Raw genomic sequence first — 15486 nt, 5'->3', positions numbered from 1 at the left:
ATTTAAAAAGTTAAAGAGTAACTCTGCCACTATTCAAGCCTTATGGTTCATTGCGAACCTTTAAGATTTCTCTCTTCCACTCCTAGTGCCAGTACTCTAATCTGAGTTCTTATCTCAAGAACTTATTTAAAAAGCTTGAAGCTGGTCTGTTTCCAATTTCTCTCCAATGCCTTTCACTGTCACTTACTTTTCTTAAAAAGTTGTCATATGGAAAACCAGTAAAAGCATGGACTAATAGGGACTACTAGCCAGAAGATCTGGACTCTAACCTTGGTTCTTCCACTTAAACAATGAAGAGCCCATAAATATTGAATTTCTCCAGAAAAATGACACTGGTATATGAAATATGGTCAGACTATGGTCTGGCTTTTAGCTATTTCAGTTTCTAGCTTAAATGTAAGTAGACCTACATCTTTTATTTGCAAGGCATAAATTTGCCTTGAAGAAATGAGGACATTAGAACCTTCAAAAATTTTTCACTGCTGGGTCTAAGAAAGATTTTCTTTTTCAGGCTAAATTTTAGCTGCTGTTGTGGGAATTTTACTACATAAAACAAAGTTTACGATTCTTACAGTCAACATAATTAGGATGCTCCCGTAAGATGTTTTTATATAGTTTTTCTGCTTCATGGAATTCACACATTGCCTCATACAGCCTGGCTAAATTGTATGATGTTGTAACAGAAATAGCATTATAATAATGTTCATCATGTTCAGCTTCAGCCTTTGCACGATCCAATGATGCCAAAAAATATTTCTATGAGAAAGAAAATTACATTGTTAAAAGCCTTAATTGATAAGTCTAAAAAAGGGTGCATTCTGCTTGATAAAGTACAAAAAGAAGATTTATATTTTCCTACCTTTGCTTCCCCTAGGTTTCCAAGTCTAAAATGGAGGGCACCCACATTATTCAGAATCTCTGGGGGGACGTCGGCCTGTACTTTCTCCTGAAGGATTCGTGTTGCTGTTCCATAGGCTGAAAGGGCACCCTATATTTTCATGGCAGACAGAATGAAGTATAAGTGAAAATGAAAGAGGAACACTATACCATGCTTACAAAAAACACATTAGGTAAGAGATGAAAGGCAATACTAAATTATAAAATACCTGTATATCGGTCTGTTCTAAGATTTGTGCCAATTCAATCCAAGCTTCAACATCATCAGGATACTGTTCTGTGACCTTCTTCAAGTGGCCCTGAGATAAAAGAAATCATTAAGTTAAAGCATTCTAACTATAAGCTGTCACAGCAAAAAGAGGTTGACAACTTGTTTAATAAGTATTTTTTACTTAAAAATGGAACAAACTCAGCTAACAAAGCTGCTTCTATCATATCTCTACTAGCAATAACAAGAAACGAGGTGTCATGGATTGAATTGTGTCTCCCAAAAATGTGTGTATCAACTTGGCTAGGCCATGACTCCTGGTATTGTGTGATTGTCCACTATTTTGTCATTAGATGTGATTTTCCTATGCGTTGTAAATCCTGTCTGTATGATGTGAATGAGGGGAGATGGGTGGCAGTTGTGTTGATGAGGCAGGACTGAATCTATGGGATTGGACTGTGTCTTGAACGGGTTTCTTTTGGGCTATAAAAGAGAGAAGCGGGCAGAGAGACAGGGGGACCTCATACCACCAAGCAAGCAGCGCCAGGAGCAGAGCATATCCTTTGGACCTGGGGTTCCTGTGTGGAGAAGCTCCTAGTCCAGGGGAAGACTGATGAGAAAGACCTTCCTCCAGAGCCAACAGAGACAGAAAGCATTCCCCTGGAGCTGACACCCTGAATTTGGACTTCCAGCCTACTTTACTGTGAGGAAATAAATTTCTCTTTGTTAAAGCCATCCACTTGTGGTATTTCTGTTACAGCAGCACTAGATAACTAAGACATGAGGAATGAGTAAGAGTCCAGGATATAGTTAGGAATAGCTAACAGAAAATAGCTAAGATTTTAAAAAAATGTACCTTGGCGATATCTCGTTTTTCTTGATCTTCTGAGGCAGCATACAGAGAGCCAAGAATTTTCATAGTTTCATAATTATTAGGATACGCTTTCAAAACTTTCTCAAAGCACTGAGACGCATTTTCTTTGTCACCTCGATAAATATACATTTGTCCCAAACCAAAAAATGGCAGTACAAAAGAGGATGAGGCAAACTGTGTGGCTTGATAGTAGTACTGGAAAGCTTGGTCATAATCTTCCTAAAAAATGAAGATAAAACAAGACTAATAACATGCACAAAAGTTTTTAAAAAAGATTTGAAGAACTATAAATTGAAAAGAAAAAAAAAAAGAATTAGATATTTAGAAAAGTTATAAAATTATCTTACCTGAACGTGGAATGATCTAGCCAGCTGATAGCAACTTTCTGCCTGCATGGCCTCCACTTCTGTATTATGGAATGCATGGAGAGCCAAATGCTGGACTTTACTATAATCCTGAGCAATGAAGATAAGAAAGTCAATTGAGTGAACTCACGAAACTCTTAACAGTCTCAATCATAAAAGGTATCATATAAGACTTCCCCAAATTCCACTGAGGAAATTTGTTAATTGAACTAATAATAATAAATAATAACAACATTGTCTCTAGAATTAACAAATCTTGTTTTTTTTTCATTACTCCTGTTGATAAAATTCAGGAGAACATTTACAGAGGACTAAACATCTGCCCATTGTATATATTATTTCATTTAATCCCCAAAACAATCCTGTCAGGTATCAGCTCTGCTTTCATAAGAGTACAGCTAAGAGAGTTTAAATCCCTTATTAAGAGTAATGGTAGCAGTTACAACTCATTGAGAACTATTATGTTGGCGAAGACTACTGAATATACCATGGACTGCCAAAAGAATGAACAAATCTGTCTTGGGAGAAGTACAGCCAGAATGCTCCTTAGAAGCAAGGATGGCGAGACTATGTCTCACATACTTTGGACATGTTATCAGGAGGGATCAGTTCCTGGAGAAGGACATCATCCTTGGTAAAGTAGAGGGTCAGCAAAAAAGAGGAAGACCCTCAATGAGATGGACTGACACAGTGGTTCCAACAATGGACTCGAGCATAACAACGGTTGTGAGGATGGTGCAGGACCAGGCAGCATTTCATTCTGCTGTGCCCAGGGTCGCTATGCGTGAGAACCAACTCGACGAAACCTAACAACATTATGTGCCAAGCAGTATGCTAGGTATGATATTTAACTCTAATCTTAACTAAAAACTCTTCAAAGAGTATCATTATACCATTTTATTGATGAGGAAATCGATGATTAGAGAAGTGAAGTGTGTGTGTCTAAGATGGAAAAGCTAGAACCTGAATTGTTTTTTTCTTACTCCAAAGGAAATGCTCTATTACATCAGGTAGCAAGTGCCAGTGCTTGGAATTTTGCTTAATTTATTTTTAATACACTTTATTTTTTAGAGCAGTTTTAAGTATACATAAAAATTTAACATTTGTGTTTTAATTCAGGCCTATTTAAATCTATGAGTCATGACCTTCCCATTAGAACTTTGTTTAATTTGGATTATCCGGTTTATTGCCTGAGAGTCTCAAAGTTAGAGTTAATACATTAGGGGTAGGAAAAGACTTTCTCATTTTAATATGTATGTATTTTATTCATTCAATTAGAAATATGATCTGAAGTAGAGCTTTGTTAACTACTACCCTTCAAATCCTACAAAGCAGGCATTATTTTTGTTTTTCAAATGAGGAAATTAAACTTTAGGGAAATTATCTGCCCAAAGTCACATAACTATCTAATGTTGATGCCCGAATTTGAATCAGGTGATTAAAATTCTACATTTTAAACTATATTACACAACCCTTTAGCTAGATTTATATATGATTCACCAGGATGAGGGTAAAGGTCAAATGTGTTTGTTTTACTATGGCGTCTACTTTGATTTTCCTATTTCATTACTACATAATTCATGACAAATCTTCTGGGAAATTAATTAAATATTTTTACTTGAAATTTAACATTTACATAATGTATTAAAGATTAGAAAAAGAAACTGATTCTATTTTAAAATCCTCATTTACATCTTTAGCACAGCTGAGACTTTTTAGTTTCCTTCCCCAGTTTTTGTCCTTAATCCACTCTGCATTCTGGGTTTTTCTCTTTCCTAATCAAGAAGCCAAGCAAACCTGAACTCTATCTAGCTCAATTCTCACTCCTTCTGGAGGTTAAGTCTGTGCTCATTGCTCCATGAGTGACGATAGTTCCCACCCGCAAACCCAATGTATCACTCAATTATTGAAGTGCCTGGGACGCTAAATTAATACTCTCTCTTTGCAGCTAAATTATTCTTCTGAAGGAGAGGCAATGTAGTGTTGTGGGCAGAGAATTAAAGATTCCATCTTAACTTTACCATCTGTTAGCTGAGTGAATTTAGGCAAATGATGTCTAACGCTGCGAGCCTCAATTTTCTTGTTTATAGAAAGAGAAATATAAATATCCTGCCTACCTCCCACGGCTGCTGTGATGCTAAATAATTGAGAAAACCTATGTAAAAAGATGTTTTGTAAACTTTGGTGCTAGATAACATCACATCACCTGGCACAGTGCTGGACCATACAGCAAACATTCAGTAACACTCAAACTGACTGGTTTGACTTATCTATTTCATTTATGAAATCTATAAGGTTCTGTATATACTGATCATGTTCTTAAGTACAATAAACCTTAATCTTCAGCAGTGGAAGGGTAACTAGCGGAAGGGTGAAAACTGAAAACTGAATAATTCTCATTTGGTTTTCAAAACCTGTCATAGCAGCTGTAAGCACTGCTCACAGTACTGTTTATTTACTTAATTTAATTTTTTTATTGTACTTCAGGTGAAGGCTACAGAACAAATAGTTTCTCATGAAACAGTAGTACACATATTGTTTTATGACATTGGTTAACAACCCCACAACATGTCAACCCTCTCCCTTCTCAACCTTTTTTTTTTTTTTGGTGAAAATATACATAGCCAAAGATACACCATTTCAAAAATTTCTACATGCATAGTTCAGTGACATGGACTACGCTATTCCAATTGTGCTGCTATTCTCACTTTAGATGAAGGCTTACAGAACAAAATAGTTTCTCATTTAACAGTTAGCACACATGTTGCCCTATGACAATGGTTAACAATCTCACAACACATCAACAATATCCTTACTCAACCCTGGGTTCCCTATCACCAGCTTCCTTGTCCCCTTCTGCCTTCTGGCCCTTGTCAGTGGACTACTGTACCTCATTAGTCTCATGTGGTCTTACGGGGCTGTCCCCTCCCAGGCTGAACGGTGAACCTTGGAAATAACTTCACCACTGAGCTAAAAGGGTGTCTGGGGGCCATACTCTCGGGGTTTCTCCAGTCTCCTTTAGGCCAGTAAATCTGGTCTTTTTTTTTTGTGAGTTAGAATTATGTTCTACAACCTTCTCCAGCTCTGTCCAGAACCCTCTGTTGTGATCCTGGTCAGAGCAGTCAGTGGTGGTAGCTGGGCACCATCTAGCTGTACTGGACTCAGTCCAGTGGAGGCCTTGGTAGCTGTGGACAATTAGTCCTTTGGACTAATCTTTTCCTTGTATCCTGTCCTCTTCATTCTCCCTTGCTCCCGAAGGGATGAGACCAGTGAAGTATCTTAGATGGCCACTCACAGGCTTTTAAGACCCCAGACACTACTCACCAAGGTAGAATGTAGAACATTGTCTTTATAAACTGTGTTATGCCAATTGAGCTAGATGTTCCCGAGACCATGGTCCCCACAGCCCTCCACCCAGCAATTCAGTCCCTCAGGGAGTTTGGATTTGTCTATGGAGCTTCCATGACCTTTCCTTGGACAAGCTGTCACAGCACTGTTTATTATTAAATATGCACACAAATATGTAGAATCAGTCCTCTGTTTTTTTTCAGAGAAAACCAAACTAGCTTCTGTAACTTTCATCTTGAACAGTATTGCTTAATTTACCTCCTGTTAAAAAAACTAGTTGCCACTGAGTCGATTCCGACTCATAGCGACCCTAGAGGACAGAGTAGAACTGCCCCATAGGGTTTCCAAGGAGCACGTGGTGGATTCGAACTGCCAACCTTTTGGTTAGCAGCGGAGCACTTAACTACTATGCCCCTACCTACAGGATACACTTCTATCTCCTCCCTGAAGAGTTTAGTACTATAACAGTTACAGTTTTAAAGCTTAATCAGTAACTTATTATGAAAAGGGAGTATGCTTCTATAGCCAGAAGAAGTATCATGGTTAATAGCTGGGTGAACTCAGGCTATTAACCTTGCATTAATTTAAAGGGGATAATATTACCTATCTCATTGTTGTGAAGATTATATAAGTAAATACATTTAATGCATTTTTAACAGTGCTTGGCATTTAGAAAGCACTCAGTGCATATAACAACAATAATATAGTAGCCACTATTCATAAGGATTGATGCCATTTTGTGAACTTTTACCTAAACTGCTATTTAATTAGTGTAAAGTCCTCGGCACAATTTAGTAACAATTTAGTACATGATTTTAACATGAAAGGAGCCCTGGTGGTGCAGTGGTTAAGCGCTTGACTACTAATCGAAAGGCTGGCAGTTTAAATCCGCTTGACTACTAACTGAAAGGTTGGCAGTTTGAACCCACTGGCCGCTCCTCGAAACAAAGATGTGGCACTCTGCTTCCGTAAAGATCACAGCCTTGGAAACCCTATAGGGTAGTTCTACTCTGTCATACAGGGTTGCTATGAGTCGGAATTGACTTGATGGCGATGTTTTTTTTTTTTGACATGAAAAATTAAACTTTCATGATTACTGTATAAAAACTTTCTCAATGAAATTTAAATATCGTAGGGACCATGATCTCGGGGAACACCTAGCTCAATTGGCATCACACAGTTTATAAAGAAATTGTTCTACATTCTACCTTGGTGAGTAGCATCTGGGGTCTTAAAAGCCTGTGAGCAGCCATCTAAGATACTCCACTGGTCTTACCCCTTCAGGAGCAAAGGAAAATGAAGAAAACAAGATACAAGGAAAAGATTAGTCCAAAGGACTAATGGACCACAACTACCACGGCCTCCACCAGACTGAGTCCAGTACAACTAAATGGCGCCTGGCTACCACCACTGACTGCTTTGACTGGGATCACAACAGAGGGTCCTGGACAGAACTGGAGAAAAACGTAGAACAAAATTCAAACTCAGAATAAAAAGATCAGCCTTACTGGCCTGACAGAGACTGGAGAAACCCCCAGAGTATGGCCCCCGGACACTCTTTTAGCTCAGTAAGGAAGTCACTCCCGAGGGCCACCATTCAGCCAAAGATTAGACAGCCCCATAAAACAAAACAAAACTAATGGGGCACAACAGCCCAGGGACAAGGACTAGATGGCAGGAAGGGACAAGAAAGCTGGTAATAGGGATCCCAAGGTTGAGAAGGGACAGCGTTGACACGCGGTGGGGTTGTTACCCACTGTCATAAAACAATATGTGCACTGTTTAATGAGAAACTATTTGTTCTGTAAACCTTCATCTAAAGTACAATAAAAAAAAAAGAAATTTAAATATCACTGCTTCTACAGAATTAATGCCAATTAAAAAATACACCATGATCAACATGCAGAAATAATAAACAAAAACTTCAACGGCTTCTTTTCCCCAGCATAATTACATCAAAACTCCTCATATTTCACAAGTGTCCCATCATCTGGATCCAATGCACTACCTACTATACAAGCCAACCACACACTGTGCTCTTATTAAACCAAACTACTTCACAGATCTGTGCCTTTACCTGTTCAACTACCTAGTTACTTCTTCATTTGTAAAAACCTAGTTCAAAAGTTTTTCTATCTCCGTGAAAACCTTCCTTAACTACTTGACCCAATTCCTCTTTATTTCTCTACCACACCTGGGTAGAGTTTTTTATTTTCACATTTACATTTGTTTACAGGTTTGTCTTCTATGAACTGAACTCCTTACACGCAGAAACCATGTCTTACTGATCTCCACATCCCTAGTACAGTGCTGTGTAGAATATAAAGAGTCAATAAACTTTAAGCGAATGAATGAACAAACCCACTCCCACATAATTAACACAAATACTAATTTGAAAAAACTGACATTTTCAGATTTCTTTCCAGTTTTTTTTTTTTTAAAAATACAGCATTGTCTTAGTTATCTAGTGCTGCTATAAGAGAAATACCTCAAGTGGACGGCTTTAACAAACAGAATTTTATTCTCTCACAGTCTAGGAGGCTGGGAGTCTGAATTCAGGGTGCCAGCTCCAGGGGAAGAAGGCTCTCTCTCTGCTGGCTCTGGTGGAAGGTCCTTGTCATCAATCTTCCCCTAGTCTAGGAGCTTGTCAGTGCAGGGACCCCGGGTCCAAAGGACATGCTACCCTCCTGGTTCTTCGTTCTTGATGGCATGGGTCCCCCATCTCTCTGCTTGCTTCTCTCTTTTATATCTCAAGAGACTGACTCAAGATACAACCTAATCTTGTAGACTGAGTCCTGCCTCATTAACATACCTGCCTCTAATCCTGCCTTATTAACATCATAGAGGTAGGATTTACAACACATAGGAAAATCACATCAGATGACAAAATGGTAGACAATCACAATACTGGGAATCATGGCTTAGCCAAGTTGACACATATTTTTGGGGGACACAATTCAGTCCATGATATTCTGCCCTTTGGCCCCCCCAAGTTCAAGTCCTTGCCACATGTAAAACATATCCACTTCATCAAATCATAGCAAAAGTCTTAAATCAACTGCAAATCCAAAATCCAAAAATTCCTCTTCATCTGTGAAATCTAGAATGTTATCTGCTTCCAAAGTACAATGGTAGAACAGGCACAAGGTAGACATTCCCATTACAAACGGGAGAAATCAGAGGGAAAGAAGGGATAACAGGCACCAAGCAAGTCAGCAGAACACATTACATTAGCTCTCAAGGCTTGAAAATAATCCTCTGTTTTCTGAGACCATTTAGATAATGGCCCTGCCCTCCACACTCTAGGTACTGGCCACACTCTCTGGATTCTGAGTAGAGGCCCCTCAGCCCTGGGCTTCAGCTCCGCCTTCCAGGCCCACTGAACAACAACTCTGCTCCCTCGAATTTGGGTGGCCCCATTCTCTTACTCCATCTGAGTGGCGACTCCACCCTTTGAGATCCCAGAGGTCGTGGCCCTACCTCTGAGACTGAAGTAGTTCTGCTTCTGTGTTCCTTGTCTCTTCAGCTTCTGCTTCCTGGTTCCTTGGCCTCTCAGTCCCTCTGGCCTTGCTGCCCACAATCTGCCTTGCTGGGGCAAGTGTTCCAAAGCTGTTTAGCTCCACCAATAAGTGCCTGGAGACACCCTACTCCATCAGGAAGCCTCCTGTGCAAAGGCTCTCAGCTCTCTCACTCCATGGGTTGGCTCCGGTGCTGTCATGTGCTGGTCTTCTAGTTCTGCTACTGTCATTTCTCTGCTGCTGCTTCTTGTTGTCTGTACTATCTTCAGTGTAACAGCTTTCCTCAGTTCCTTCTGAGTCCTCACCACAATTGTCTTTGATGTCCATAATTCCACAAACGGTCTCTTCAAGGCAATCCAGGCTTTTACTATTAGGAACTTTAAAACTCTTCCAGCCTCTATCCATTCACAATTTAAAAACCGCTTCCACACTTCAGGTATCTGTTAGAACAGCACCCTACTCTTCTGCTACCAAATTCTTAGTTATCTAGTGCTGCTGTAAGAGAAATACTACAAGTGGATGGCTTTAACAAACAGAAGTTTATTCTCTCAGTTTAGGAGGCTGGAAGTTTGAATTCAGGGTGCCAGCTCCAGGGGAAGGCTCTCTCTCTCTGTTGGCTCTGGTGGGAGGTCCTTGTCATTAATCTTCCCCTGGTCTAGGAGCTTCTCAGTGCAGGGACCCTGGGTTCAAAGGACGTGCTCCCCTCCTAGTTCTTCATTCTTGGTGGTATGGGTCCCCTCTCACTCTGCTTGCTTCTCTCTTTTATATCTCAAGAGATTGACTTAAGATACAACCTAATCTTGTAGGCTGAGTCTTGCCTCATTAACATAACTACCTCTAATCCTACCTCATTAACATCATAGAGGTAGGATTTACAACACAGGAAAATCACATCAGATGACAAAATGGTAGACAATCACACAATACTGGGAATCATGGCTTAGCTAAGGTGACACACATTTTAGGGGGACATAATTCAATCCATAACAAACATCAACTGCAGTACAGAAAAACAAAAATCAGGATTTAAAAGTAAATGATGTTTTAAAAGTCATTTTACCTTTTTGAAGAAAAAGTGGTTTGCCAAGTGGTTTAACACCATAGGGTTGCTAGGATCAATAGTATAGGCTCTAGAAAGAAGCTGGACACCATTTTTGATGGAATCAGCCTAACAGAAAACAAAAACAATGGCATTATTACTTAAATGGCACTTAAAGTTCTATTAGTTAATCAGCACTTTTTCAAAGTTTTCTTTATAGTCTCAGGAAATAAGGTTATATAAACCTAAGTTTAGATGCCAAAATGTGGCTCTTGTGCTAGTTAATTTCCACTAGGATGAAAAATAGTGACATAACAAATTGTAAAAAAAAATTGTAATTGTAAAAACACCCCATGGTAAGACACAATGTGTCCTCTGAAATTGAGTGTATGTAATAAATATATTTGATAGCATGTTCTTAAATAATTTACTGCTGATCTATAAGGCAAATAATAGAAAATACTCCAAACATGTGCATTTTTAACAGCTTTATTGAGATATAATTCACATACCATTTACACATTTAAAGTATACAATTCAATGTTTTTTAGTATATTCAGAGTTGTGCAACCTTCACCATAATCAAATTTTGGAAACTTTTCGTTATCCCTCAAAGTTTGTGGACTACCCAACAGCCATTCCATCACTCTTACCCTGCTAAGAGAATGCAGATTTTGTAGTCTGTGGTGATCTTTTGACTTTAGAAAGGAAAGCTCCTTTCCCCTTCTTCCTCATGTCCAGGGGGTGAAACATGATTGATCTAAACCAGTCAAGATAACCTAGTCCCTCTTTTTGGAGATTGCTCTAAGGCAGTGGTTCTTAACTGGGAATGTTACTGACCCTCAGGGGACATTTGGCAACATCATTTTTGGTTATTACAACTGGTAGATACTCCTGGCACCTAGTGGTAAAGGCCAGAGATGCTGCCAAACATCCTGCAATGCACAGGATAGCTTGCTATAACAGACAGTTACCCGGCCCAAAATGTTGACAGTGCTTCAGCTGAGAAACCTTGGTAGCCCTGCTGTGGACAATTACACATAAGGAGAAGCATACTGGGAGCTTCCTTTTCAATAAGATAGACTTATCTAAGAGAAAGCCTTTTATCCTTTCCCCTTTCTCTCTTCTTATCAGGCTGATGTAATAATGAGCTGCCTGGAGATGCAGCAGCCATCTCATAACTATGATGTGACAGATGAGCGTTTCAACCTGATAAAACCCACTGCCGCTGAGTCAATTCCAATTCATAGTGACCCTATAGGACAAAGAAGAACTGCCTCATAGAGTTTCCAAGGCTATAATCTTTATGGTAGCAGACTGTCACATCCTTCTCTCTCAGAAGAGCTGGTGGGTTTCAGTTAGCAGCTGAGCGCTTAACCACTGCACCACCAGGGCTCCTTCCAACTTGATATACAGGTCTCCAATACTTTATCTGAAATTCTGAAATCCAAAAAGCTCCAAAGATTATTTTGTAATGTTGGAGCAAACTTATTTGGTGACAAAACTACACCTGAATTGTGAGGTTATTCCAATTAGTGTGAAAATTTACTTATTTTGCCACAAAAATATTAGTTTGACTTTGGAGTACTGACCCCACTGGGGTGTTATATATTATATTATGCACACATGCACTATATTATCTTTTTTCTTTTTCAATAATATTTTACTGTGATTAAAGTAAAAGTTTACACAGCAAATTAGGTTCTCATTTAATAATTTCTACACAAATTACTCAGTGATATTGGTTACATTTTTCCACAGTGCATCATCCTCATTCATTCTGTTCTGGTTGTACCATTTCCAGTACTCTAGTTTCCCTGCCCCGTTACCTTCTCAGCTTTGCTTCAGAGTTTAATTTTTGATCATTTGGTCTCATATAGGTAAGTTATTAAAGAAGCACATTACTTACAGATGATATTCTTTATAAGCTAATATGTTATTTAGCTAAAAGGTGACCTCAAGGGATAATTTCAGCTTAAGGTTTAAAGAGTATCTAATGGGGATAGTCTCGAGGAGTCCTCTAATCTCAACTGGTCCAGTAAGTATGAACTTTTTAAGAATTTGAGCTCTGTTCCACGTTTTCCTTCCATTCTATCAGGATCCATCTACTGTGGCCCAGGGCACCATCTAGTTCTTCTGGTCTTAGGAAAGAGGAGGCCATGGTTCGTGTATACTATTAGCCCTGTAGACTGCTTTCTTCTGAGTCTTTGGTCCTTCCTTCTCTTTTGTTCCAAACGAACTGAGACCAACAGTTGTATCTCAGATGGCCGCTCACAAACTTTTAAGACCCCATACACAACTCACCACATTGGGATGTAGAACACATACTTTATGAACTGTATTACGCAAATCAACTGAGGTTGTCTCACAAGACTACGGTCTTAAGTCTCCAAACCCAGAAAACCAATCCTGTAAAGTGTTTGGTTATGTCTAAGAAGTATCCGTAACTGTGTCCTCTATATGGTTTATTATATATATATGACTACACATGCATGCACACACATACCTGTATGTACATTTGCCTACAGATACATCTATCTGTGCACACATACATACCCGCATATTCATACCCACACACATATATGCCTATATACATATATGTGTAATGACACACATTTTTTGGTTGTTGTTGGTACTATCTTACCTTTCTATAACCTGAAATCTTGACTTCTGAAATACGTCTGGTCCCTGAGGTTTCAGATAAGGGACTGTGGACCTACAAATCAGTCAGGAACTATGTAATTTTTTCATTTACAAACCTCTTTATTGTTGAGTTCTAGAACAGCCAGTCCAACCAATGCTCCCACACATTTGGAATTGAGTTCCAGGGCTCTGCTGAATGCCAGACGAGCTTTCTCCAGTTTGTTAAGCTTCACAAAGCAATGGCCCATTCCTAAACGAACTTCCGCTAAAAATATAAAATCAGATATTTAATCTGTCAAATGAGTATTTTAGAGTTCAAATTCAATAAAAAAAAAAAAAAGTTTAACCCTTCTCTATTTATAAGTCACAAAAGCCCTAAATTAACCTCAGTGCAACTACACTATAAAATCTTTTGCTATACCACAAATTTGGTTTCACCAGAGGTTGAATTATACCACTTCCCATCCCCTATCCCAATCATGGATACCTGTCTCACCAGAGAACAGAACACCTGTAATACTGGTATTTTTCTTCTCTTCTAACACCCCTGTTAAACTCTACCTTCTATATCTCATTTTAGAAAACCAAATTTTAAACAGAAAACAAAAAATTCCATTAAGGCCTTAAATATTGTGGCTGATTACAGGCACATACTGTCATTCCTTCAGAGCTCTGCTTGTAACTATAACCCAGTTTCAAGGCCATGCCAAAAACCATAACCATGTTCCTAGCAAAGGCCAACCCCTCCACTATTCACTAGATCTATCCCCTCTCATCTACTCAAGGACACTGCTCCAGCAACCCTCCTCTATTTTTCCTGCATCATCAAATTTTCTTCTCTACTGGGTCATTCTCATCCACATACAAAGATTGATTCCCCCATCTTGAAAAAAATCTTCTCTTGATTCCATTTTCTTTTCCAACTGCCAACTTCCTGTTCTTCCCTTAATAGCAAAAGTCCCTGGAAGATCTGTCTACACTTGCTGCCTCCAATTTCTTTCCTTCTATTTTCTCTTGAATCCATTCCAAGGAGGCTATCATCTATCTGCACCACTCCAGGAAAACTGCTTTTATCAAGGTCACTAATGATTTCTATGCTGTTAAATCCAATGGTCAATTCTCAGTCCCTGTTTGGCCTAACGACAGATCTGATACTGTTGGTCACTCACTCCTTCTGGGAACACTTTACGTTTGGTTTCAAGGATACTGCATCTACCTTGTTTTCCTCCTACACCTCTGGCTGTTCCTTCTCAGACTCCTTTGCTGATCCCCCCTCATATCCCTAACCTCTAAAAGTCAGAGTACCCCAGGGTTCCATCCACAGACCTATTTTCTATCTACACTCATTCCCTTGGAGACCTTATACAATCTAATGGTTTTGCATACCATCTATATGTTAAATATAGGTCAGATCATGTTTGTTAATAATCCGCTCAAAACCCTCCAACGGATTCCTATCTCTCTCATAGTAAAAGCCAAAGTCCTTATAATAAACCTGTGAGGCCCTACGTGACTGGTCCCTGCTTATATCTTTGACATTCTTTTCTCCTCGCTCTCTCTCCCCATTTCAGATACATACACTAGCCTCCTCACTCTTCCTCAAACCTGCTAGACACACTCTTTTCTCAAGACCTTTGCACTTCCTATTCCCTCTTTCTGGGAATGATGTTCCCCATACAGCTGCATGGCTCTGGGTCTTTATGCAAATGTTACCTTCTCAGTGATGGGTCCCTGGTCATCTTTTCTAAGCATCCTTCACTCTAACAGTTTTCATATCCCTGTCCTGCTTTATTTTTCCCCTTAGCCCTTATCAATATCTAACATAGCCTATATTGTAATTATTGCTTATCTTCCCCACTGGAAAATAAATTCCACAAAGGCAGGGACTTTTGTTTTCTTTTCTTCAGTGCTGCATTTCTAGGGTCTAGAACAGTGTCTGGTACATACGTAGTGCTCAAGAAAAATTTGCTGAATAAGTAAGATTTTGGAAAAGAAAAACAGTATAGTGCAAAAAGTTCATACTATGACCTCCTATCCAGCTTTTAAGTCAAACATAATTAAAACAAACAAAAAACCCCCCCAAAAAACTCTATGGTGTCATTTCAATAATCCTATAACATGTTTTCACAACAAACTTCATAAGTAACTGCCAAATCATCAATATTTTAAGTTGGGTCACACATAGGTTAGACCTAAAATAGTTTTCCCCTTACCTGGACATCCTGGGTTAGTACGCAATGCTTTCTTATAATAAGCAAGAGCTCCTCTGTAATCTTTCTTGTTGAATGAAATGCAAGCTTTACCTGTAATGATTTTTTTTAAATAAGCATATACTGTCTAATTAAGGAATACAAGTCTAAATATGCTTTACACTAATTTACCTAAACGCTTGAAAATAGTGGCATGATTTCATAACAAAACTTGTTTACCATCAGGGTGTATTAATTTATGCCTATAAATAGAACAGTCCTGTCTTTATGTATCTATAAAATAATAACTGAAATAATCTGCAGTTATCTAGATAGAGTTTTACTTAATCTTTAGAAGGAAATAACAAATTATTCTTAACTGGTATACATTTCTGCAATTTCAAC

General features: G+C 38.8%; 1 protein-coding gene across 1 annotated transcript in view; it reads right to left on the bottom strand.

Moving 5' to 3' along the window:
- CTR9 (CTR9 homolog, Paf1/RNA polymerase II complex component) overlaps positions 1-15486 on the bottom strand; it is a 30044-nt gene that overhangs the window by 10969 nt on the left and 3589 nt on the right. The window contains exons 5-12 of the mRNA XM_004369646.2: positions 15106-15195; positions 13009-13157; positions 10271-10378; positions 2327-2434; positions 1962-2198; positions 1107-1196; positions 860-988; positions 573-756 (exon numbers count right to left, since the gene is read on the bottom strand). Coding sequence (XP_004369703.1) covers positions 573-756; positions 860-988; positions 1107-1196; positions 1962-2198; positions 2327-2434; positions 10271-10378; positions 13009-13157; positions 15106-15195 — 1095 coding nt within the window. The remainder of the gene's footprint in view (positions 1-572; positions 757-859; positions 989-1106; positions 1197-1961; positions 2199-2326; positions 2435-10270; positions 10379-13008; positions 13158-15105; positions 15196-15486) is intronic.

Source organism: Trichechus manatus, unplaced genomic scaffold (assembly GCF_000243295.1).
Source record: "Trichechus manatus latirostris isolate Lorelei unplaced genomic scaffold, TriManLat1.0 scaffold00006, whole genome shotgun sequence".
Classification (NCBI taxonomy): Eukaryota; Metazoa; Chordata; class Mammalia; order Sirenia; family Trichechidae; genus Trichechus; species Trichechus manatus.
The sequence above is the reverse complement of the archived record's forward strand: the minus strand, read 5'-3'. Positions and strand labels throughout refer to the sequence as shown.